The 25,097-nt window shown below is 41.2% G+C and overlaps 1 protein-coding gene across 1 annotated transcript in view; it reads left to right on the top strand.

Annotated features, from left to right (window-relative positions):
* The first annotated feature begins 961 nt into the window (after nucleotides 1-961).
* The window catches only part of src (v-src avian sarcoma (Schmidt-Ruppin A-2) viral oncogene homolog), a 34,661-nt gene continuing 10,525 nt past the window's right edge, over nucleotides 962-25,097 (top strand). The window contains exons 1-7 of the mRNA XM_042219297.1: nucleotides 962-1,374; nucleotides 18,280-18,541; nucleotides 18,660-18,759; nucleotides 20,527-20,625; nucleotides 21,754-21,857; nucleotides 23,718-23,867; nucleotides 24,027-24,182. Coding sequence (XP_042075231.1) covers nucleotides 18,289-18,541; nucleotides 18,660-18,759; nucleotides 20,527-20,625; nucleotides 21,754-21,857; nucleotides 23,718-23,867; nucleotides 24,027-24,182 — 862 coding nt within the window. The 5' untranslated portion in view covers nucleotides 962-1,374; nucleotides 18,280-18,288. The remainder of the gene's footprint in view (nucleotides 1,375-18,279; nucleotides 18,542-18,659; nucleotides 18,760-20,526; nucleotides 20,626-21,753; nucleotides 21,858-23,717; nucleotides 23,868-24,026; nucleotides 24,183-25,097) is intronic.

Genomic DNA, 25,097 nt, shown 5'->3' with positions numbered 1-25,097 from the left:
GCAGTTCGACAACAGTTTGGTTGGTTGCATTCAATGCACTCGATCGCTAAAGTGGTTCTAATAAGGTGTTTAGTACGTGCATAACATAGGTTTAAGTAAATTTACCTCGACATCACTCATCTAAAATGCTGGCAAAAAGCCATACATGTCATGCATGCAAGTTTTTAAATTGCCAACTCGCTACATGTGCAGGACAAGGAGGAAAATCATAAACGGTTTCCTTCCCTCTCCGTATAAGAAGAAAGATTACAGGATACTTCTGGGACAAGCCAGCATGTTTGCTTGTATGCGTTTTATTTTTTTAATCGTAGGGGCATTGTTAGTACTTGTAGGTAAACTGAAGTACTTCTTTCCTCAGAGTTTAATGTGTAAAGTTGACAGAAGCCTCCAATTCTGCAGCAGCTGCTTCGATTTAGAAATGCTGCTTCATGGCCAGCAGGTGGCAGCATTGTGTCATCAAATAGAAAGATCACAAGCAAGCCTGATCTTTGATTTTCACGCTAACAAAGAGAATAATCAAAATCGAAAATTAGACTACCTCGCATTCTAGTTCATTGATATTAGGGATTATTTCATGATGTCAGATTTTAAAAAAAATTCAAACAATTTTTAAGGATCTAAATTTATATTATAGTTAAAATATCTCCATGTTTTTAGGTCAGCCTTTGAAACTTTACATGGAAAATTCAGCAGTATTTGTGTCCAGGTTATGATTTAATGGTGTGAAGTTGGCTCACATCACAAAACGTAACACGCTTCATGTGTCATAGGCTAAACAGTCTCAACCGCCAAGAGCAGGACGAGTAATTGTACAACGAACCGCGTTTGAACCTGCACTACTCAGGTGAGGTGGGGCTTCTATGACATGCCATTCACGCAAATCGGGCAAATCCACAGTGCAAAAACCCTCCCACCAATCAGAGCTTTCACGATGCGGTGAAGTCTCCTCCCTTTCTTGCCTCAAGCACATCCCAGTGTTTTGGTCATGATTTGGTGTTTTTGCTCAGCCTTGTCGCAAACCGGGGGTTTCTGTTACGCGCAAAGCTCGGAGTTTTTAATCAGGGACGCTCCGGTGCTTTTCTTCATTTAGACCGTGTCAGTGAAAAATGTTTCCACAGCTTCAAAGGCTTTCCCCGTCATGACTTCACCGGGCGCTCCCTCCAGTTGAATGGGATCCCTCCTCATCGCCTCTGTGTCACTCGCTTTGGCACCGACTCTCTCTTCAGCTGCCCGTCTTCTCCAAAGCCCCAGTTTTAGGAATCAGTGAAGCTTTTTAGTGTATATGATCAGTTCATTAATGCTTTGATGCCAAATCCTCCGGTCTGATCGACAGAAGAGCGACGCCGTTAAATCTCCGGTAGCCTGCGCTTCACGGTGAGTAAAGCCAACTTGTTGTTTTAGTCGCTTGACAGGCGGACAGACAGGGATTAATAAAAAATGAATGAGCCGTTGGAGCTCAGCCGTGTATCAAATAAGTACAGACAAAGCCTCACTCTTTGGGGCATTAAAACAAACAAACATCTCTAAGCTAAATTTACACTCAGTATATTATTCAGCGTATATTTTTGTAAACAAGTGCTCCTGTTAATGGTGACCAGCAGCTGGTAGTTTTCGCACGTTGTAATAAATTAAACCACGTTGCATCCACACCAGTCTCAAAGTTTATCATCACAGTTTTTCTTGAATAACTAAACTACACTGGGTGTGAGGAGTCTCTCCTCTGCTGTACGTGGGTTCAGGAAATAATCACACCACACCTTTTAGTTGCACATCCTTGATTTTAGGGCCATGGGAGTTTACACAAGTGAAACTTTCTGTCTTTTGCTCCAGTTGATTTATTTATATGAAAGCTGAAATGAGTTTAGATTCATTACATATATGTGTGTATATATGTATAGTAGGATTTTGCTTGTTCACTCGTCATGACACATATTTTCCCTCTCAAATTCCCCCACACAGTTTAAAGACATGACTGTCATATGCTTAGGATTAGTCTCTCCCACTCAACATGACTCAAAAGGTCTAAATATTGACTCTGTTGTGGTGTAGTAGCTAATAACTGAAAAACTAGGTGTGCATATTTCAAAGTTATTGTACAATCTGTAACATAACGTTGAAAGCCATGCCCCTGAGAAGTTGTAGTTTCAGTCCATAATGTTTAACATTGTGATTAGTCATTGGCTTGCATTTAGTGTACACATCAGTCCCGACTCTCGGCCAATGGCTAGGATCTGCTAACCTAGCCTTTGTGTCAAAAATTAAAACCGATTTAGTGTCTAGACGAGATTTTCTCGCAGACACTTAAATATTGGTCTCTCAGTTCCTGCAAGACGTCACCGTGCGGCATATGTGTTATCATGGCTGTTGAGATATGACAGCTGGCACAGCCCTTGTGCTCTCCACACACACACAGTTAAACCTGCTGTACCACTATTGCAGTGTGTTGTCGCAGCTTTTTGGTCTGCCTAAGATCGCAATATTGTATATAAACATTCAGCTTATTTTCTTTCTCTCACTCTAATCCTTTCTGAAACCTCAAACATTTCTCGGGAGACATATTTCAGTGACATGCGTGGAGGTTTAATGATAATAAAATTGCTGTTACATTTGATTATCAGTAGTGCATTAGACTAATCCTCTACAGATTTTCTAGTGTTTTTTTCCCTCCCATGTCTGTGTGTGTGTGTGTGTGTGTGTGTGTCTATGTGCGTGAATGTTTAGTCTTTTCCTGAAAGCATTAAAATGCTTGGCAGCAGGCAGAAAGAACATATTATTTCCCATGTGTTCAATATAAGTTGATCCAGCAACACGCAAGCTGATGCTCGAGATGAAGCAGGGCATGCTTGATCATTTCTGTTAACCACTATCTTCTCTCCTCATAAGTGTTTTCAGCTAATGTAAATACGGGTCAGATGTTGCCATTTTCACTATTATTAGCATGCTTCCTGCAACCAGTGAGTGAGAAGTGTTTCTCAAAGTGGTACGAGATGGTCCATTGTGATTTCTAACTGCCAGATTTCAGGCTCTGCAGAGGGGACCTAATGCTCCTTGGAATCCCATGAATGTCTTCAGTGAAAGCCATAGATGTTTATGTCAACTCCAATGAGACTAGTGGAAACTGGCTCTTGAGGCTGAAATTCCTGCTAATTGGCAACGTGGATGTGGACTGGCCGCTTTGTTCCCTCTTATACTGGAGTGGTTTGTCTGTCAGGGTGATGCACTGCGCCTGGCATCAATGAACTGCTTGTTTCCGCAGCTATCCAGACTGGGAGAATCAGCGTCTTTAAGACAAGTTGCTTCCACTTTCAAAAATGCCTTTGTGCACCTATTCATAGAGAAGGAAGGAAAGCGATTTGGGGTGGTCTGCAGAGAGAAACTGTTTCTCAGGAGTTTCAGCTAAGCGTTTTGTTAGTGATGTGTGTATTTGTCTCTGCCTTTAACTGCACTGAAGCAAAGTGAGCAGTGGCAGTAAACAGCTTTCACTCTAGCTGGCAGTTTGCTGAGTTCATCATTTGATGTAGCTCATGTCCCACTTTCCTTTAGGTCAGATGAGGATTAATTGGCAGTGAGCTCTGAGGACATATTGTAATTAGATTTTTTAAAGGATTTGCCTTTTGTGTATATTTATTGGTGTAGCTACATTAAAGCCATATAATTCTAATGTTAAATATCAAAACATAATTGCACACACAGAGCTTAAGCACAAAGTTGATATATATTATAAATAAACTGATGTCAGTATTGGCATTTATATCAGTTCTTCCCACACATCGGCTTATTCATTAGGCGGGTCGCCAGAGAATATTTTAGTGCTGATTTTTAAATTTTTGTTTACTGTTTTGATCTATCTAACAGAATTGGACCAACCAAACTCATTTTACCAGTGGACAATCTTGATTTTTATTTCTAAAGCGCAGTCATCGCAAACCAATCGAGAGTTATTAGCAGTAATAATAATAATAATAATAATAATAATAATAATAATAATAATAATATGAATTGTGTAAATCTTTATGTTGTGCAATTTTTGAAGCCTTAAAAACATTTTATAAAACATATTGCAGAAAAAGATGCTCATGTGGCCAAGCAGGGACCACAGATCATAATTATTAAATATGTCTGTGTAAGTTCTCAGTCATCCAGGTCATGATAGGAACTTGGAAAGAAAGCGAATTATCAAGAAACATAATAAATAATTAATAAATGAATAATTTACCCTTTCCAATAAGACTATAACTTACATACAGTGCTTAATAAATTTATTAGTCCAAGGGAAAGCGTTTTAATCGAAATGATATTTTGTAATACTAAAATATAATATAGTTATTGTTGTATGAAATAAATTGTCAATTTTAAGGTTTTACCAAAAAACAAACAAACAGTAAAGCACCTCTTTTATATTAAGATACCAAACTGTATTTTAATTTTCTTTGTTACTATATATTTTTTCTTCTTTCTTTCCAATTACAAGTTTCAAAATGTGAAAGCAAAAGTACCGTAGAAAGCCATATTACTGTTATGTTCAACTGCGTTCTCAGTTAAAGAAAAAAATACCATATTGCAGTTGTTTACTTGCATTCCTGAACAGGAAAATGTGTTATAGTGGTTGAGCGATTGATTAATTTCAGCCGGCTCAAAATGGTTATAAAGCATGAATTCAGTCGGTGACTTGCCTAATAAATAACTAATTTTTAGCTTTAAACACGTTTTTGATAGTTTGCTTGTTTTTAATGAAAAGTGGTTTCATAAATTCGTTAACCACTGTAGTTTTAACTAAAGAATGAATGAATGAATGCTGGAATCTCTTGAAATCCAGATTTTTTACCCTCTAAACATTTTTGTGGGCATAGGCCTAAAAAGTGTATAATCAGTGAGGCACTAATTAAAAAGAAGAAGCATAACTGTCCAGAGAACCAGAGATGAAAAAAGAATCTAAATGATCTGGGGCTTCAGTAGTAGTAGGAGTAGTAGTGTGGCTGCGCTTTGCTAAAACAACATACTATTCCCCTTTGGCTTTTGAGTACTTAACAAACAAAACACTTGTCTGATGCCAGTGTCAACCCCTCTTCGGTTTGCCAACGAGATACGCGAGGCACTCCAAAAAGAGAGAAAGTGGGAAAGACTGTATCTGTGAAAAGGGGGCATGAAATTTGTGATGGCTTCCTGCTGACAAAAGCCTTTGAATTTTTCATGTTGCAGATACTAAACTTCTGTTGCTCTGGCCCAGATTTGTTGCTAATTAGTGCCCAGCCACATTCAAGGGCATACGGTTGAGCATGGGAATGCCAGTGCCACCTGTTCTCTCGTTCTCCCTGTCTTACATCACTCCCACCCTGTCACATGCTGTCTGTCTCTCTCTGTTTGGGCTTTGTGTACCATTGGCATAGTTTTGAATCCTTTACTGTAAGTCTACTTTTCATCTACTCCGTACGGTGTCACTGCTTGAATTAGTGTCTGCAGAGGAAATGCGGGTCACCGTGTATACACCAATAAAACATGAAGTTACAAAGCTGTCCATTTCACCCAGTAAAAGCACTTGAATAATAAAGATGAAGAACTGAAGTGCTCTGACATATCCCTTCAAGGCTTCACTCAGAGGGGTCTGTGCTTGCTGGCCGTCTGAATGAAGTATCTGATAGTGGTTTGATACAGACAAACAGAGGAGGGTTTGTATCCTCCCAGGATCGTTGGCCACTTCCTGCCCCTGTGCTCTGGGAATTAGCCAGGGTGACACAGGCCACGCATCTTCTCTCAATCCACCCACTGTTGCCTCTGTGGAAAAGCGATCACTCTCACACCCTCATTCCCATCGCTCCGTTCGCATTTCTTGTGACAGGAAAAGCGTCTTTGGCATTTAAAAAGATGCCTCTCTGTGTAGCTTTGTGTAGGCGCAGCTGTGCGAGCCCGGTCAGGCTGATGAGATGCTGGGAAGAGCGCACGCTGCTCTCCCCTCCCTCAAAACGTGAGGCTGTCCATCCTCTGAGAATCACCGCCACATATGTCGACATGGGAGTTTTTACACAGATCGTGTTCCGGCAGGGAGCACAGACCATGTCAGAATCAACCTCTGGACCAGGCAAATCTTATAATTTCACCAAAACCAGATAACAGGAGCATGCGTGGAATTTGTGGAGCAAAGCTGCACTAAGGGATGAGGGTACTCAATATGATTTGTGATCCTTTCAGTAAGTCGTGTCAGGCAATGAAAAGCAAAATCCGGATGAAGAGAAATTTGCTTGAATGAAGTGTTACTGTGCTCACGACAGCTGTGTCACTACTCAAATGACTCAGTTGCGACAGAAACGACCGGGCCATGCCGGGTCATATCCTGGGGTCTTGGTTTGACTAAATCTGTTTTTTATGTTTTACAGAACCAGCTGATGTAATTGGTAAATCATTTCACCATGAAAATAATTACTGGTTGCAGTTTAGATGTTGTTTCTTTGTTGCAAGTAAAAACAGGTAACGAAACTGAAATATATCAGTGTGTGGTTGCTAAACAATACTGATGACTCAGGGATTATTTTCCCAAATGATGTGATTTCTCAGTTTTAAATTTGGCTTTTTGGCTCATCGCCTGCTTTGGACTAAAATCTCTGCATCCACTGACATTTCAGAATATGTTCACAATCCACTGTGTTTATGGCAGTTTTGGATCATGAAACATGACTTCATCATCATTTTTTTTTAATTTTTACTCATCTCTAATGTAAAATATGACTCCAGTCATAGTCACAGAGATAGCAGGAATTGCTGCACCTCGTCTTTCCTGCCTCTTTCCTCTGGTTTCACTCCTGTCTGTTGTTAGGTGAGTCAGACATCTTCCTCTTCCTCAGCAGAGGCAGCTTAGTGGCCCAACCCATCTGTAGCTTATGAAACCTCCAACTGCACCATCAACTCAGTGCTCTTTACTGATTGCCTCGCAAACTGTGTCTCAGTCTCTGCTTCACCACCCCACAGAGTAACATTTGAATATTGAAATCAGGGCCTACTGAACAAAGGCTGGTTTAAAAGAGTTGGAGGAAATCACTTCAGTGTTGGGAGCCTCGTCCTCCAATCTGTTATGGAAATGTCATGGCAGGGAGCAGTTATGTTTTGATGATGAAGTGTGACATGGGTACATTTTAATATTTTAATGCTTCTGCATCTCTGATACTTTTATTTGTCTATCTCCAAGGAAGCAGTGCTCAACACTGGGCTCTTTGTGTCTTGGTTTCAGTTTGAATTCAAAGCCAAAGCAGCTATAGAAATGTAGACTGAGCATGCTTTAGTTATGCTGGGTGTGCACAGAAGTGCATAACTTTAGCTATAGCCCTATCTATTTGAAATATTCAGCTTTATCACTGAAGACAACCTAATAATGGAGGCGTATCAGCTGATTATCAGCTACAGCGTGGCATTCTTAGCATACATTTATTTCTGTTGACACAATAAGAAGTCTGGGGGTGTTTTTTGTGTGTGTGTTGCGACCTTGAATTGCATTCCTGTTCTTTAATTGTGTGAAAAATTCCTGCGTGAAGCTGCCGTTTCTTACCCCGTGAGGCAGTGGAGGGAAACTTTTGGAGTGGGTGTTATGCGTGGCTGAGGGAAACTTGTGCTTTTGAACATCTAGGAAGAGACAGTGTCTCTACCTGCTCCCAATAAATTCCTGATTTGGGTTGTGTGAGCAGGAGAGCAGTTCAAACTCGTCTTGTCCTCCTCTCTGCATTCCTTAGCCATGACTGAACTCAGTCACTCTGCTGCAACAAACCTCAGATGGTAAAATGCACATCTAGCGCACTTCTTCCTGCATTAAACAGTGTAAAACAGTACATATATACGGTGCATGTTCCCTCCTGGTGAATCAGGAGCTGCAGGGATTTCTTAGTGCCTGGCTGTGCAGATGAGAAGTTAAACGGTAGAAGCCCTCGAAAAGCCTTAGCTTACTGAAGCGTGAGGCACATGGGAGTTTCTGTGGAAACTGAGAAGATCAAATACCTCCTCTTTGAAATGTGATGAGATGAGGTGAATTTAAGGTTTGCTATCACAGCAGTGGAGTCAACTGTAGGCGACATATTCTGAAGCAGTAAAACACATCCTATGTGATACTGCAGAAGGCTTTCTGATCCTGTATCTGTAGTGTCTTTGTTGTCTTTGGACCCCTCCGTTTTCTCATGTCAAATATGTTCCTCAACCGCTTTGAGCTCACTACCAGTTCAGCAGTGTTTTAGAAAAACATTGTTTTTTCCACCTCACGTGACATGTGCCTGACACATCAGTGGAAATGAAATCCTTTATTTCCACCATTTCTTGAGGGATTGGAGAAAGAATAGAGGATAGAGTGGGAGAAGGGAGATAGACCAAGTGTAAGGGAGTAAGATGGGGATGGGAAGTGGGGGTGGGGGGTTCAATGCCCTTGAGGATTATCTTTCTCTTCTCCTCCCTTCCTCTTTCTCCTCCATTTCTTGTTTGAACACATGACCGCAGCTCATCAATCTCAGTTCGCATAATGACCATATTTAGATGAGAGCTGCACGATATGAAGCTGATGTTGGAGTAAGTCCCAGAAGCCACGCAACCTGGACGTTTGTCAGCGGAGGTACCTCATATTGCAACAATACAGTAGTAAACCAGTCTATTCTTGGCATTTAATATGCCACAGTGGAACAGCGCTCTGCCTCTCACACCGTCAACACAAGTGAACACCCTCAGGGGTCTTAAATGCAGTCGCAGTACTGTGCATGCCACAAATGCCTCAGATCTCATAGTTGTTCAGGAGCCGCCGCTGTTTCGTTTTGATCCTCGTCTGTATTCATCACCGGTGACACAGAACGGCCAAAAACAGTCTTTGAGGTTCAGCTGCTTGCGATGTTCCACTTAAAATCTCCTCCTCATAAACATAAACCTGCAAATGTTGAAACTGTGAAATGCTAACTATGGGTTAATGTGCTGGAATATATTTGCTGTTTTGCAACAAACACGATGAGCTAAGCAGAGGGAATTGCAGTAATGTCATCGCTCTGTCTCGATTCAGCTGGGCCCCCGTCACACCCAGACTGGGGAGGTTAGTCACAGGTCTCAGGCAAATCAGGTGCAAGAAAGGTGATACTTCTTTTTACTAGTTCTGCACTAGGAAGGCTACATTCAAGTTACTCTGTTGAGAGAGATATTTAAGAAACTTGGAGTAGAAAGAGGGCATGATTTACTGAATAATTATTGAAATACATAGACTTCCACAGATTTGGTACAGGTAAGCTCTTACCTGATGGAGTTATACTGTAAGTAAGAACACAAATGTCAGATACAGCTCGATTTGACTTCTACATACTACATGTAGGTCCCTAACTGTGTGGTGCGCTAGTGAGAAGATGCACTGATAATTTATAGCTAGTCATGTGTTTTCATGTGTTTTCATGTCTCTTCCTGCGCGCTCTGCCTTAGCCTAAACCAGTAGTTAGAACATATCCAAAGCAGACCAAATCCTGCAGGGTAGGAAATTACTCTGGGTTTATGTGCTAAAATGGTTATAATGTGAACACATAATGGTTTGAAGTTTAGCGTCGATATGAAATATGTCCAAGAGCGACGTGGCTACGTCTCTGATTTTAATGACAGTGCTAGCTGTGGAAGTAGGAAGTGTTGGGCTCAAGACATAATGTAGGGGATGAATGGTGGAGCTGGTTTTTCATGAGTGAACAGAAGGATGGAAAGAAGGAACTGGAAACAAGTGAAAAAAAGTCTCCTTAGAGTTCACTTATCTTACTGGTTCTATTGGAGGAATAGTTCAGTATAATTGAAGAGACTTACCTTCTTCACTGGGTCGATCCTACTGCCCTATTTACTCCTGCCAGGTCCTCTACAGTAATGTCTTCTAAATAGTTTTTCAAGAAAAGTACTTTACAACTTGAATTTGTCAAAGTCACAGTTAAGCCATGAAATACTGCTGCATGTAATCTACCTAGAAAACAGGTTGTTGCTTTTACATTTAAGTTTGTATGCATATGAAACATTTAATATATTTCTACATCCTTAGTAAGTAGCTCTCCCTCTTTGTTACTTTGCAACCTTTGCAAAAGGCAACAGATCGCTCATGTAAAATGGCCCAGATATTTTCTTTTTGAGTTTCAATCCCAAAATAATTTGATATATGTCATACTCAGATTAGGAGCAGGGGATAAACAAAAATCCTTGAACCTGCAGTTGCTGCCAGCAGTGTTTGTTGTTTGGAAGTGGACAAAAATTCCTCTGTAAGCACGGGGTTTAAGACAGAGTGGCCAGCTGCTCGACTCCATGAGCCCAGAGATGTCAAGGCCAGGTTGGCTGTGGTGTTTGGCAGCAAAAGGTGATCTGCAGGTTGCTTTGATAGCAAAGAAAAAAGCAACAACAACAAATAAAAACCCACTGCAGAGAAATATACACACACACACACACACATACATTTTCACACAGTGAAAGGGATAAGAGCTCACAGCCTCTGATCCTATTATAGAAGCCAGAGCACTGCATGCTCCTAAGAGGCAAGGAATATGGGTAAACAGGGTGTTTTTCTGTTTTTTTCTTGTGGGAATCGCCCTGTGCTATAACTGAAAACACGACAATGGGAATAATTTCTCCAGGTGATCTCACCATCTTTCTCTGCGCTACTTTTTCTTTCACACTCATCTCTCTCTTTCTCCTTTTATAATGCTTTCGGGAAGTGACACATCCCACGTAATTTGGCGAGATGGAGCCTCTGCTAATCTTACCTTTCTCTCTGTCAGATAGGCACGCTGCGCTCTCTGAGTGTTTTGGCCTAGAAAGTGCCTGCGCGTAGCTATCCTACATCTGTGCAGTTTGTTGGTTTGAGGAATGCTTGGAATTGCCTCCATGGCAACGTTTGTGTGTGTATGTGGAGGAGTAAATATTGACTTCATCACCTCCCCATCCTTGTGTCTGTCCGTGGCAGGAGCACAGCGTGGGTGGGTGGGTTGGGGGGGGGTTTGGTACACACTTTATCCAGGACTCAGCAAAGTCCTGATATGGGGAGGGTGGTGTTTACCTTCAGATATCCAAACATGGTGAAGCTTTCTGGCTTTGAGTGGTTCACAGTTTGATAAAGGATGGATGTACTTTACAAAAGAGGTGAAATGCCAGGGGCTTCGTGACGTATTCTTTGCTATGTCACTCCATTTTAGCTCAGTAATAATCAGCCTAATGAATAACGAAATGTGAAGCCTGGGCAAACGCAGATACAAACCTGTGCAGGGGTAGTACTGCTGTGCAAACATGTCCAATATCCCATTTCCTCTATTTGTGTTTGTTTAAAGAGAGGGGAAACAAGGTGACATGAAGCTACACCCAGTGTTTGTTCAGCACCAGGAAGCAGCTCACCTGTATATGATGAGTGTAAACTGTTCTCTCTGCTCTGAGTTCAGGTTTTTAGTATTTTTCCCACAGCAGATGGATTTGTTGGGACAGGATACGAGAGCTTGGAGGAATAGCGGCAGCCGCAGCCGAAGTAGTGGTTTGACCGGTTTATCCTGTCTTGTCATTGCAGCACTCGTGCTGTTTGTAGGCCCCAGATGGAATGTCCTCACTGCATTTGATGAATACGATTAGGGAATAGATGTTGATAATCTGGAGAGAACAAGCAGGCTTGGATTATGCTAGAGTTGGCGACTGGTGACGCAGAAGCCAAAGCCTCCCTACTTTTCCCTCCATAGTAATTACATAGAGAGCATTAAGATGAAGGAATACACCAGGCAGGCTGACATTAGGATCACATGCTTTCGCTCACACAGGCATATTCTCTTTGCGTGCACACATGCTTCCTAACCCCTGTACTTTTGTTCACTCTCCATTCAAATGAGCCATATTCTTTAAAAGCAAGAAACCTTGACTTTATCAGCAGCCTCTTCAGCGTGCAGGGATGTTTTTCCACTGTAGCGCGATCAAATAGAAAACCCCTTTGGAACGATGTTGCAGCTGGTCAAGTGTGAGCTTGTTAGCACAGTTCTGATTTTAACTGAGTACAGCCTGGTCACACATCCACTTCAATTCATGTGATCAGACCACTCACGCACAAAACCCCACTTTAACGGGTGGTGTCTGTTTATGCAAATGCAATAACAACATGATGTTATCTTCCTGCCTGCAGTCTGGCAGCTGTTGTTCACTCAGTGGACTTTTATTGGAGGCCTACAGATAATAAATGTCACTATGCCTCTCTTATATCATATGTCACATTTTCCAGCATTGTGCCTGCATTCAGGATTGTAACAACTCAGCATAAATCTTGTTTTTTGATCTGTAGTTTAAATATACATTTTAACTGATAAAGGTCTCAGGGTGTAAATACAGAGGGAACTCACTATCGTCACTCTTTATCAGCATCACTACAATGTTAGCAAACGTCAACCTGGGGGGGGGGACCATCTTGCTATTTGGAGCCAATGGGGTGATAATGAAACTTTCACTCGATGGTGTGACACAAACTGCAAAAGGACACAGAGGGGGCCCAGAGGCCGGAGGCCCGAGGGCCCCCTTTGCCCTGGAAGAGGCCTGACCGAGCAACAGGCACCAGGTCCCGCCAAGTAGTCACTGGGAGTGAGCTGGTACATACCTGAGCGGCCAGCCTGGACACCAAGAACCACCAACGCACCGACCCCTGAGGGCATCAACTTTTACTTTGAAGGTGAACCTTTTCACCTGTACCAGTTTCAACTAATACCAAGAAGCAACTTTCTGCAGCTACTGTATTTTTCTGACCATAAGGCGCACCGGATTATAAGGCACATTAAGCGAAACAAGCATTAGCATTCATCCTCCAGCTTCACTGTTTATGTTATGCTAACATAGCTGTGTCGCTAGCGATCATGTAGCACATCATTATATACCAGCTAGCCCAATTTCAGTAACCCTACAAACGTCACTGCTGTTTAGTTTTCTGTCTTCGTTTACGTTGGAAGTGACAACAGAACTGTACGTTTTAATTTATTCAGAAATCCCTCTTTCAGAACATGCTATATCATTTTTAGGTGGAAACTAGCAAGCAAAATTCCTGCTAACTTCTAACTCTGTTAAATTGTTGTTCTTGTTCACCTGATCTGGACCCCATTGAGAACCTGTGGTCCATCATCAAATGTGAGATTTACAAGGAGGGAAAACAGTACACCTCTCTGAACAGTGTCTGGGAGGCTGTGGTTGCTGCTGCACGCAATGTTGATGGTGAACAGATCAAAACACTGACAGAACCCATGGATGGCAGGCTTTTGAGTGTCCTTGCAAAGAAAGGTGGCTATATTGGTCGCTGATTTGTTTTTGTTTTGTTTTTGAATGTCAGAAATGTATATTTGTGAATGTGGAGATGTTATATTGGTTTCACTGGTAAAAATAAAGAATTGAAATGGGTATATATTTGTTTTTTGTTAAGTTGCCTAATAATTATGCACAGTAATAGTCACCTGCACACACAGATATCCCCCTAAAATAGCTAAAACTAAAAACAAACTAAAAACTACTTCCAAAAACATTCAGCTTTGATATTAATGAGTTTTTTGGGTTCATTGAGAACATGGTTGTTGTTCAATAATAAAATTATTCCTCAAAAATACAACTTGCCTAATAATTCTGCACTCCCTGTATAGTGCCGAAAATACTGTACTTGCCAACCTGTCGGGGAAAACATATTTCTCCCAAGCAACTGACCTGTGTGACCTTTTAGAATTTGAGAATTGTCCTTAATGAGACCATCAACAGGAAAACATCCTCAACTAACATCTCTCTTTTTTTGTGGTAACTCCAATCAAATGGGAGAGAATTCCAGTATCAACAGTGTGTCCTTGTTCCAGGCTGTAAGCATGTTTATTTCTGCACTACCATCTTAACATGGAAGTCTGTAACAACTGACACATTTGGAGCCAGTCTCGGGAGGCCACAAAAGGAACTGTTCTTGGCGCTTACAAATTAATTTTTCAGGCCTGAAGGTTTACAGAGCGATTAAAACAAGAAATTAAATTACTCTTGACATACAGTAGTTTGCATGTATCATCCACAATGTCCTTAATGAAGTGATTAATTTTAAGCTTTGGTTACACATCAGTTCATGTTTTTTTCAGCTTATTTACCTCAGGCGTGATAATGAAATTACATGGCCATTAATGCATAAAGAGTAAATAAAAGCATGTCTGTGATGCCAGTAAAACTGTTGAAAGCTCTGCAGCAAATCCCATATTGTTTGGCCTCAATATTCATCATCAAAGTTGAATAGAGAGAAAGAACATGTTACTAATTTGTTCTAATAATACATTCACAGCAATAACTTAAATGTGACCTTTAACCTGGGCGGGCTATATGAAACACAGCTCTTTCCAATAAGGGCGACTGTCATAACTTGTCCAATCATGTATTAGATGCCAGGCCGACAGGAACAAGTCTCCTGAGACAGATATGAGGGGTCTACTGCAGTTGTCATGGCAAGATACAAGCCCTTACATGCTTCTTCACAGAACCATAGTTTCACGATCTGACTCAGTATTACTTGGAGTTTTCTTCAGTTTCATACTGGGAAAACCCTCATTAAACTCACATACAGAAGATCTTAAGCTAGCTTGTTCAATTTTGATGTTCGTGACTGTTTGATCCTTCCCAAAAGATGAAAAGGCTTTTTTTTTAAAGGGCCAGAGCACGACAGGCTGTGTTGTTGGTGAAATGGACTAGTACCATGACAAAGACTTGTGCGGTGAATGAACGACACATCTTTTTATTTGGATGAGAGGATACCATTCAGAAATTGTAATTGTTCTCGTTTCACAATAAATGATAAAGAAAGCGGAACAGGGATAGACAGTATCCTGTTCTGGTTGGGGTAGCAGAAACCCCAGCAGCAATATTAAAAGACTATACCCATTTACCAAAAGCTCAGGAGACTTGAAGGATTTGGAATTCATTGCCAGATCTTATGCATAATTAAGCAAACCCCCCTCCCACCAACCCAGCCACACCCCCTGCCTTGCTGGAGAGATTTTCATGCAGCCATGCCTCAGACAGTTGGTGCTTATTACAGTACCTCAGCGCATTTAGGCTTTTTGTTATCATTAACTACTGCAGATAGTACACGTGGAGACATGATTCCACTTACTCTGCTGCAAATGATGACAATGTTTGGCTTCATGACTTCCTTCATTTCCATATTGCCTAATGGCTGTTAGAGCTAAAACACGCTAGGATCTGGCAACCAGAAAGCCACAGGCCACAGGCTGTTTCTGTGCCTTGTTTATGCTGCCTGCTGTGAGTTGACAAAAGATGGCTTTGTTGGAAACTGAGTGTGAAGGGGAAAAAAATGAGACTCTATTAATGCTCCGTTTCATGTTTACTTGATTGAGTCTTCCTTTCCAGGGAGGTTTTAGTGTATTTGTCTGTGTCTAGGACACTGTTGGCCAAAGGAACTGAATTTTATTCAGTCTTGAAATTTGCGAAAGGTCTTAATGGCTCTTTTTAATTTGTTCACTTCATCAGATTCTATGCTGCTGCTGCTGAACCCTAAAAGCATAATTACTGAGTCAGTAAAATTCACCCGTGTTTACCAAAGTTTCTCCACAAAATTTGTTATTTAAATGCCATCTGATTGATCCTATTAAGGCAGCGTCCCTTAAGAATAAGCGTCTTGCGTGTGGAATTGGGAAGCCTCTTACAAGACTGACGACTGCAGATCAGAGAGGTCTCTGCTCTGCCTCAAACAGCTTATTAACCATGCAAACAGTCTGCTGGGGGAGAGCACAGAACACACAAAGAGCAGCTCCCTGAGCCACCCGGCATCTTTGTGTCTACTCTCTTGTGTCTGTGTTTTTGTGTTAACCTGCAACCCATGCAACCCCCCCCCCCCCCCCCCTTCCACCCTTAATGCAGACATACCCAGGGGGCAGACTTATCGACTCTTCGGCCCCACTGCCCCTCATCCCTTTCTCCTCCCTCCTCCCATTTCACGATGATAACACCCCCCCCAAAGAAAATCAACCCCATGTTATGTTCACCTCCCTTTCATTTTTTCTCCTTATAATGCCTTTACATATTTTTTTGTATTAAATCGACCCTGGATGAGCTCATATGTGCACTTGCACATATGGCCGCAGGCATCTTCTAAACTGTATACAAACTACAAACACAGAAATAACTTCCACGTCTCCTTTTGTCACCTCTGCTTCTCCTCTCGTGGCGGAGGGGCAAAATAAGAGACAAGAACCAGCTTTGCAACTTCATTTCCTTATCTTGCATAGTGAACTCAGTCCTTTTATAGTAAGATATTTTCCACCATATGTCATCATTCATAGCTTTGAGTGGCTGCTATCCAACGTTTTGTAGCTGGCTTTGTTTTTGCATTCGCTTGTTAACAACAGTGGGCTGTGTATTGGCTGAGTTGAGCAGATTCACAGCCGCCTAAATAACAGAGGTCAGGCAGGCCAAATAACTCGACACTATCCAAATGCACTTTTAGCCTTATCTGCTTATCAGAAGTGTTTCCAAGCCATCCCACCTTAGTGTCTTTTCTAAATTAACATTTCGTAGCAGATCGCCTGTGGCTATGTCTATCCATGATAGCAGTCCTTAAATTATTCTGGGCTTAGTGTAAGGATTTCCCTGCACTAAGCTTTGGTTAGAGTTCATGAACCTCCTCAGGTGGGGGAGCTTCAGAAATAAAAACTAAGCAGCAATCCAAAACTGGCCTCCTCTGTTCTCATCTTCTTAGTGCAGTTTCTCAGTTTTGTAATTTACTGACAACTTGAACACCATCAGCACTGATGAGTGATCTGCTCTGTGTAAGATGCACTTGTTTATCATTTTACCAAAAATCATCATATTTTAAATGTATCAGTTATAACTGGTAACTGGCTGTTCAGACTTAGTTATCCATTTCTGTGTTGTTCAAGTTAGCTTGCGCAGCACGGTGGACCCCAACGCAGTCTGAGGGCCAGAGGACGATCACCTGCACTGTAATAACAGTATTATTTATTTACTTATTTATTTGTTTGTTTGTTTTGATAATTGTTCAGTTTTCTTGGGCATTTTACTTTGCCAAGTGGTCAGATTATCCGACTTGCTAAATAGCGATATCGTCTCCTGTTGTGATATGTCATTGCATTTAGTGTATGCAGACCAACACCTCACAGGGCCACACTGGGTTAGGACAAACACTGTTGTGGTGTACAAAATAGGTTTGCAACTAAAAATGATTTGTGTGTACTTTGTGTGTGGGCGGGTTTTAAATTAAAGACTCAGTCAATCAGAAAATTATCATCTGAGTCAGCTCTATTGTACATTTGTTTTTGTTTTTCCTGGTAACAGCTTTTACAACTCTGATATGCCCACAGGTCTAGTTTCTGAAAACAGCAGGACGCTGCTGAGAGCAAACATGCTTTGATTAACCAGAGTGCACAGTGCAGTATTTAGCAGCCTGAGAGATAACTGTATATTGGACTTACTAACACATTCAATGCAAAACACTATGGGTAATAATGCTTCTATAGCTTGTTTCAGTTAAAAGAAAATCATTTGTGTTTTTTGGTGTTTATATTATTTTAATATCTTATTTTTCTTTTGTTAAAGGTACTGAAAAGTACTCATCACAGCTGTCAGTGCTCAAACTTGCCCGCTCAGTAGTGACTAAATGCTGTAAATCCTCACATTTAAATGCTAAAACTCCTGAATGTGGGCATTACTTTAGCCACACTCACGTAATGGCTCTAAATTATTACCATAATTGATGTTTACCAATCTTCTGTCGATCGTTTACTTACTCAGCACTGCTGTTGAAATGAAGGACTTTTTCATTCCCCCTCAACAAGACATGAACGTGAGTTTTGACGCAATGGGAATGCCACCTCAAAATGCTTCAGCCTTTCTCTGGAATTATTCTGCTTCTGACACATGTTCATGCTTGCATGTGTGACATAACTGCTGTCTGTGTTCATGCTGCTGGTGGGAGTGGGGTAAAGTGGATCTCGTGTCTGTGTTGAAACCGAAGAGTGGCAGCTGCTCCAACGTCTGCTGGAGATGTTTTGCTTCTTGTGGTCCGTGTGACACCGTGTCTCTGTGGGTTTAATAGTAGTCTCCGGTCCGTCTCTGGTTTCTGCATCTGGCTTTGTGGCAGTCAGAGGAATTTTTCCAGAGAATTTATTCTAAGAAGATCACATAAGAAAGCAAGTCTATTTGATGCCAAATTATAGTGTCATTTTTCTATTACAGTGCCTGGAAATTCAATTTGAATTAAGTTTATTCTTAATCTGCTGTCTCACAGAGTTTTCTCTGTCTTTGAATGCACAACAGGCCTTGGCTATGGGGGGATCCAAGAGCAAGTCCAAGGATGTAGGCCAACGAACACGCAGCCTCGATGGCAACCTCAGCTCGGGTGGAGGGGCTGGCGGCCACCACCTCAACTCCACTCAACAGTCCTTAACACCAAACCGCAGCCCTACTGTGGATGCAGGTCTCAGCGGGAATCAGTCAATGGCTAATACTGCAGAGCTAACGCTCTTTGGAGGAGTGGACAATAACAGTGTCACCTCTTCAAACTGCATAGCACGAGCAGGTGAGAACCTTCGCTGAGAGCTTTCAGTTTTACAGTTACCACCTTGTTGTGCTGGCTATTTAAACTGTGCACTCTGTATGCTTCACTTTATCAAAACCCACACTTTATCTTCTCACAGGAGGGGTGACGACCTTTGTGGCATTATACGATTATGAGTCTCGAACAGCCACAGATCTGTCTTTTAGGAAGGGTGAACGGCTCCAGATAGTAAACAATACGTAAGTAAAACATTCACACTCCTTCTCTGTCGTCTTTTGGCATAAGTTATTGCTCACCGTCTGGTTACTGTGCTCTCCAAAATTGATGTCACTTGTCTACTGAAGACTTCTGTCTTTACAGTCAAGGGAAACATTTCCTATTGCCTATACTGTTTTTTTTTTAAGTACGGGCTTGCTCTTTGACTCAATAGCTATGCAGTGAACCATATGGTGTAGTCATGCACCCCCATTGCTGCCTGCCTACTGACAAATTACTGACCAAGAAGGCAGTTTGGAACAATAATGGATTATCATTGACCCGCTAAGCCAGAGATCTGGCCCATTAATGGGTCAAGGATACTAAGAATGCTCGAACCAATTCTAAGACTTGTTAATGTAAGTGTCAGATAGGCTTGTCCTAGTTTTCTGTTTGGTCAGGTTCACTGGATTAGTAAAGCTATGCATAGTGAGTCAATGGGCTTTTGTCAAGATCATATTCTGCCCTCTGTTTTTTTTCTCTCCCTGGCCTCACTACTGTGCCTCATTCAATACACAGTAGTTCAAGTAGTTTAGGTTCAAAGCTTTATCATATGTGCTGTGCTGAAGTCTGTTTGTTCTGCGTACTTTGCTATTCTGCCACTGCTCATAATATGCTCTCTGTATTTCTCCAACGCTCTTCTTTTTCACCATTTCATCTCTCTTTCCCATTTCTCCTTCACAAACCATCACATTTTGATAGGAGGAAGGTGAACTGCAGGTTTGTGAAGCTTCTCTACGACTGTGTTTAAATCAACCATTTGTGAGCCTGTGTTCTTTGTATCACATGAAGCATATGTGAAACTGATGCCTCTGCCCTCGCCCCGTAACAGTTGGTTGAAAGCCTTGCAGCACTATCAATGGGAGGCAAATAATCAAAGCAAATAAACATATTGCTTTAAAATTTGACTTGTGAATATAGTGCTGCAAAGCTTCAACAGCTCAACCTCTCGTAAAGTGTAGCCTTCATGCACCATCAGCCTGCCTTTTGCAATATCCATATGTTTCTATAATTACTAGGGATGGGAATCACAAGAATATCATCCCCTGTTGTGATATGGCATGAGTACACTGACAGTAAACGTCAGCATTTTTATTAAAGCGTGCAAAGGGTCTAGATGGAGTCCCTTTGCCAGTTTGACTTACCAGAATCACTGCTTCATTTACCGCAACTAATTATGGATCATATCAAATGAAAGAGGGTGAAGGGAACAGAAGTTAACTAACATGTGCTGATGGAAAAGAAACTCTCAGAGGGGAAACTAGCCGGGAGAAAGCAAATCAGAGAACTAATTAACTGAACCGACATGTTATTATATAATAATATTAATTGAATAAGGATGATAATACATTCCCACACTGACACCACAGTGGTGTACATAATTGCTGCATTTTGTCATTTCAGGGATATCTTTTCCTCACTTACAGATATCAGGATGTATTGTAGGCGCATAGATCACGTTGCTGTTGTGTGCAGTAAATTATGATATTATCATTTTGTTAGTTACAGCGATTCCCAACCATAGTAATTGCATAACAGCAAAAGAACCTGGGCTGACTTTCATCAAGCTTCTCCAAGAGCCAAGAGCTGAAATACTACAGCTATTGCAGCAGTTACTAAAATTACAAAACAAACTCTATCCTTTCATTTATGGTCTGAGACACTTGATAAACAGCCCGAAAATTCACATTTGTGTTTTGGACTTGTGATGAGCCTTGGTAAAGCTGTGTGTTATCATTTCGTCTGTGCAGAGAAGGGGACTGGTGGCTGGCGCGCTCCCTGACCACCGGAGAGAGCGGTTATATCCCCAGCAATTATGTGGCTCCATCTGACTCCATCCAAGCAGAAGAGTAAACCCCTTTATTTTTTTTCTCTCTCTCTCTCCCTCTCGATGTGACACTTATCTGTCTTTCACCAAGCGCATGGAAAGATTAACCCTCAAACTTTGTGTTCTTTGGAGCTTTCAGTATTATTACTTTTATTGTGAATTAGAAATTTGACTTTAAAGGAATAGTTTTACATTTTGGGAGGTAATTTTATTTCATTTTTTTTGCTGATAGCTATGTAAAATTAGCACCAAAGCTACAGCGAGTTCACAACAGCTAGCCAGGTTCTCACTAAAAGTAGTGAAATACATGAACCTAACCATTTCAAAGCGACTACTGCTACATATTATTAGTTTGAAGTAATGAGGTCAGTGTATGTGGAAAATAATACTTCAGCCAAAAGCTTAGGCTTCTAAATACTTGATTTCAGACAGTCTACTCTACTATACTCTGTGCTCCGTGTAAAGGTGGATGTCTATTATATGGTCATATCAGGCACACGGCTCTGGCTGTGAGGGCAGAAGCACCACCAAATAGTCAAGTCCAAGAATGCTGGAAATGAGTGTCACAGATCCCATTTAAAGCTCACTATGAGGCTACGAAAGTAGTAGCAACTGAGCAAAAGGACTAGAAAGAGCATAAAAATTGGGCTTGCTGGCAAGTGAACTTTGTTACTATTTGACTGTATTTGCCTCTGTTACCAGTCTTTAAGGTAAGCTAAACTAAGTGAGTGTCTTTGTAATGTAACACTGACTTGATCTTGGGCTTGATGCTGGGATGAAAGTCATTACACCGAAATCTTAAACTATCCATTCAACTCGCTGTAGCTCAGAAACCACTTTCTCTGCTAAACCTCTCATGCTAACCTGCTTGCTTACAATAAAACTCACAAACTAACTTTTTGTAACAACTTCGTTTCTCACCTTTGCCTCTTTCTCCATCAGTCATCTCAAACTGGCTCTAGAGTCCAGGTAAGCAGCTGTTGCACTGTAGGCACTTGTATGCACTGCATCTGGAATAACCGAAACCTTCTGAGACTATAAGCGAGTTCAGCCTCGATTTCCCATTCCCTCTCTTTCTCCCACTCATATCTCCTTCCCCTCACCAATCTGCTCCCTTGTGTCCCATGTGTTGTGTCTTGACCTCAACCAGGTGGTACTTTGGCAAAATCACACGCCGCGATTCTGAGAGGCTGCTGCTGAGTTTAGAGAACAGGAGAGGGACTTTCCTGGTGCGAGAGAGTGAAACCACCAAGGGTAAGTTGAATCCCAATTGAAACTGGAATACGGTGAAGTATCTGAATGACTTAGTTAATTTGTTCTCTAATCAGAAACTCCCTGTAACTACTATTTTGACATTGATCATCAGACTGTTCGTTAAATATATCTGGTCTTGGTCGTAAAGTAGCTCTAAAAATGAAAGCTGTGCCAGCATCTACAGCATTACTTTCCTTACTTCCTTACTCAATCGTATTTAAACATCACCTAGATATCCTTTTTAGATTTTCTAAAGTGTAGTTTGTGTACAAACTGATCCCTTAATCTGTTAAAAAAAAACTTTGAACAAACAAAAACATTATTGCTTCTGGAAATTGCAAGAAACCTATAAAAGGTAATTCACCACAAGCAAGAATCAAGAGATCATGTGTTATCCCACTGATTTAGCTGATCTTCCCACTAACTCATCCACAACACAGAGTTTTAAAGGGATATGATTTGCATGTAGATATACATCAGTGTCGGATTGTTTTGTTTTTTTAATATATTGTGAATAAAAGTGTACTGAACTGAAAACACAGAATCATACAATATTAATATTTAATGTGCTGTAGGAGAGTTTCTGATTGGAGCTCTATTGTAGGTGGAAACACCATCAACATCTGTTAGTTTGCAGTGCAGTTTTTCCAGTTTTTAGTCATACAATAACTAGTTGAGGTGTTTCAGGCATGCAAGCTGTGTACATGTACTTTTTGTTAAGACAAGGAAAAAGTTAAAAGCTTGCCTGCCTTTTTTTAGGATCTGTGATTGTTTTTCTGATTTTAAAAAGTGTTTTTTCAAACCACACTCATCCCTATTGAACAAAACTACTCCTGAATCAGTGACTTCTGATATCCTTCAAACACCAGCCCTCGGCTTTCTCACAAGTTTTCCTTTATGACAGAGTATGAGAAAGAGTAACTGTAAATGTAAAACTTTTAGGGCCTGGGCATGTAGATTTTTATTTTTAAAACCAGTCTACCAGGGAACTTTTTTAAAAAATCTCAGAAACATAGTGTGCAGTTATTTTTACACCTCTTCGTGTATCTTTCTATGAACTTGTAAAATGTTCAGATTTCAAAATGAATTTTCTGTTCTGTGACATATCAGACTAAAAAGGCACCGAGGAGAAGAAAGCAAATTCTTTCTACAGTAAGGCAAGCCTCCGTGCTGCTTGCTGTGCTCCCCGCTGTGCCGTGTCAGTCATGTGGCAACGTGGGTACAGAAGAGAAACAAATCAGGCAGATGGGAAAAGGTTGGATGTGATGCCTGTGGGACTCAGTGTAGAAAGATGGTTCTGATAGGCAGCTACTCTGATGCTGCTGCTGCTGCAGCAGTAAAATAGTCTCTTCGGGCTCAGTCAGTTGTAGGTATATGTCGTGTGTACACACTGGTACATTACAGGATTACTGTTATGGAGCAGATATATGGAATCTGGAGAGACTGAGAAAAGATTGAAGGGAGGGAGAGATAGGCAGAAGGGGAGTAGGTGGGTGAGCTGGAGCAGAGGCGAAATACTGGGTGAGTGAGTGAGACAGAATTAGGTCATTGTGGAGCTGAGGCTATACAACCACAGGCCATATTGCCCAGTTCAAAAATAAAGAGAAAGGCTAGGCATCGCCTTGGGCCAAATCTGTGATTCAGACTGTTTTTTGGTTGACCAGCACTGCCCTCTGGTGTTGCAATGAACACACTGCCCACAAAAATGGACTCCAATTACTCTTCATTCTGAATGTCAAATGTTCTGTTACTTTCCACCAGGTGATTTAAAAGAAAGAACACAGATTTAACATCATTCGATGAATCAATGCTATCAATGTCTTTGCTACTTTGTGTTAATTGGTTATCATTTTCCCCCAGGTGCCTACTGTTTGTCTGTATTGGATTATGACAACACAAAAGGGTTAAATGTGAAGCACTACAAGATCAGGAAGCTGGACAGTGGAGGCTTCTACATCACGTCACGCACCCAGTTCAACTCCCTACAGCAGCTTGTCAATCATTACCGCAGTGAGTTCAGTGCAGACAAAATGCTTTTTAGCTTCCCCAACAGAGTCTTTAGTAATTACACAAATATTCATTCACTCATTCTTTTAGTTAAACCTTTCCTGTGTTTCCTGCCCATTATTTGCTTTACCACTGACCAGCTTCACAATCTTCCCTCCCCAGAGCATGCTGATGGATTGTGTCACAGCCTAACAGACATATGTCCTGTACTGAAGCCTCAGACTCAGGGCTTAGCAAAGGACGCCTGGGAGATCCCGAGAGAGTCTCTCCGTCTTGACATAAAGCTTGGACAGGGCTGCTTCGGCGAAGTCTGGATGGGTGAGTCAGGCTTTATTCCTTTAATGGATATTCAGTTATTTTCTCTGGTCACAGCTATTGTAAGACCAAAGTGCATAAATTATTTTAGCGCTGCATGACTGAAAAATTGCACAGCTATAACTATTACTGCTGTAACTGATAGCTGATTCTGATTAGAATATTATTGCATGATCACTGTTGATGCCAGGGAAAATAAAATGCCAAACGTTTTAGAAATTTGGCCAATATGCCCTTTAAATATGCCGACGTCACTTCTGGAACATTTTCAGTGTGGCTGCTTTTTTCAAATTGTTCAGTAGATCTTTGTTTCTGTCGCTTTGCATTTTTTCCACTACAGTGTGCAATGAATCTTCTCCAGTGTATGAAAACAATGACCTGTCAGTTAGAATTTCATTTTGGGAACGTGGATGAACTGACAGGGAGGCAAATTAAGTGTAATGGAGGTTGGTGTTGGTGCGACCACAAAGCTCTTGTGTTTTCAGGCACACCCAGGTATGCTCAGGTCATACCTACTGACTGTCCTCCCACAAATGTCTTAAGGCATAACAGTAGAAATCAGCAATCATTTGTCTTTCCCTTTGGGGCAAAAACAGGAGTCTTCCATTTGCTTGAGCTCTGACTAATAACTGGAAACTACCAGTAATTAGCTTTTAAGCAGAAATGTTTTGTTGTCAGAAAAAGGATGGTCATGGAGCAACATTTAAAAAAGCAACCATATACAAGACTGTCCAGAGGTGCATTAGAAAATTATTTAACACTTAAATGACTTCAGTTTTAATGGGGGAAAGCTGGAGTTGAATTAAGTTCTAACAATCAATACTAATGTTATACTAATAACATTTGTTTTTAATCAGGAACATGGAACGGTACAACGCAGGTGGCGATTAAGACCCTGAAGCCCAGCACCATGTCCCC

Source organism: Haplochromis burtoni, unplaced genomic scaffold (genome assembly GCF_018398535.1).
Source record: "Haplochromis burtoni strain Fernald_Lab_line unplaced genomic scaffold, NCSU_Asbu1 Contig_31, whole genome shotgun sequence".
Taxonomy (NCBI): domain Eukaryota; kingdom Metazoa; phylum Chordata; class Actinopteri; order Cichliformes; family Cichlidae; genus Haplochromis; species Haplochromis burtoni.
This window is presented reverse-complemented; position numbering and strand designations above follow the sequence as displayed.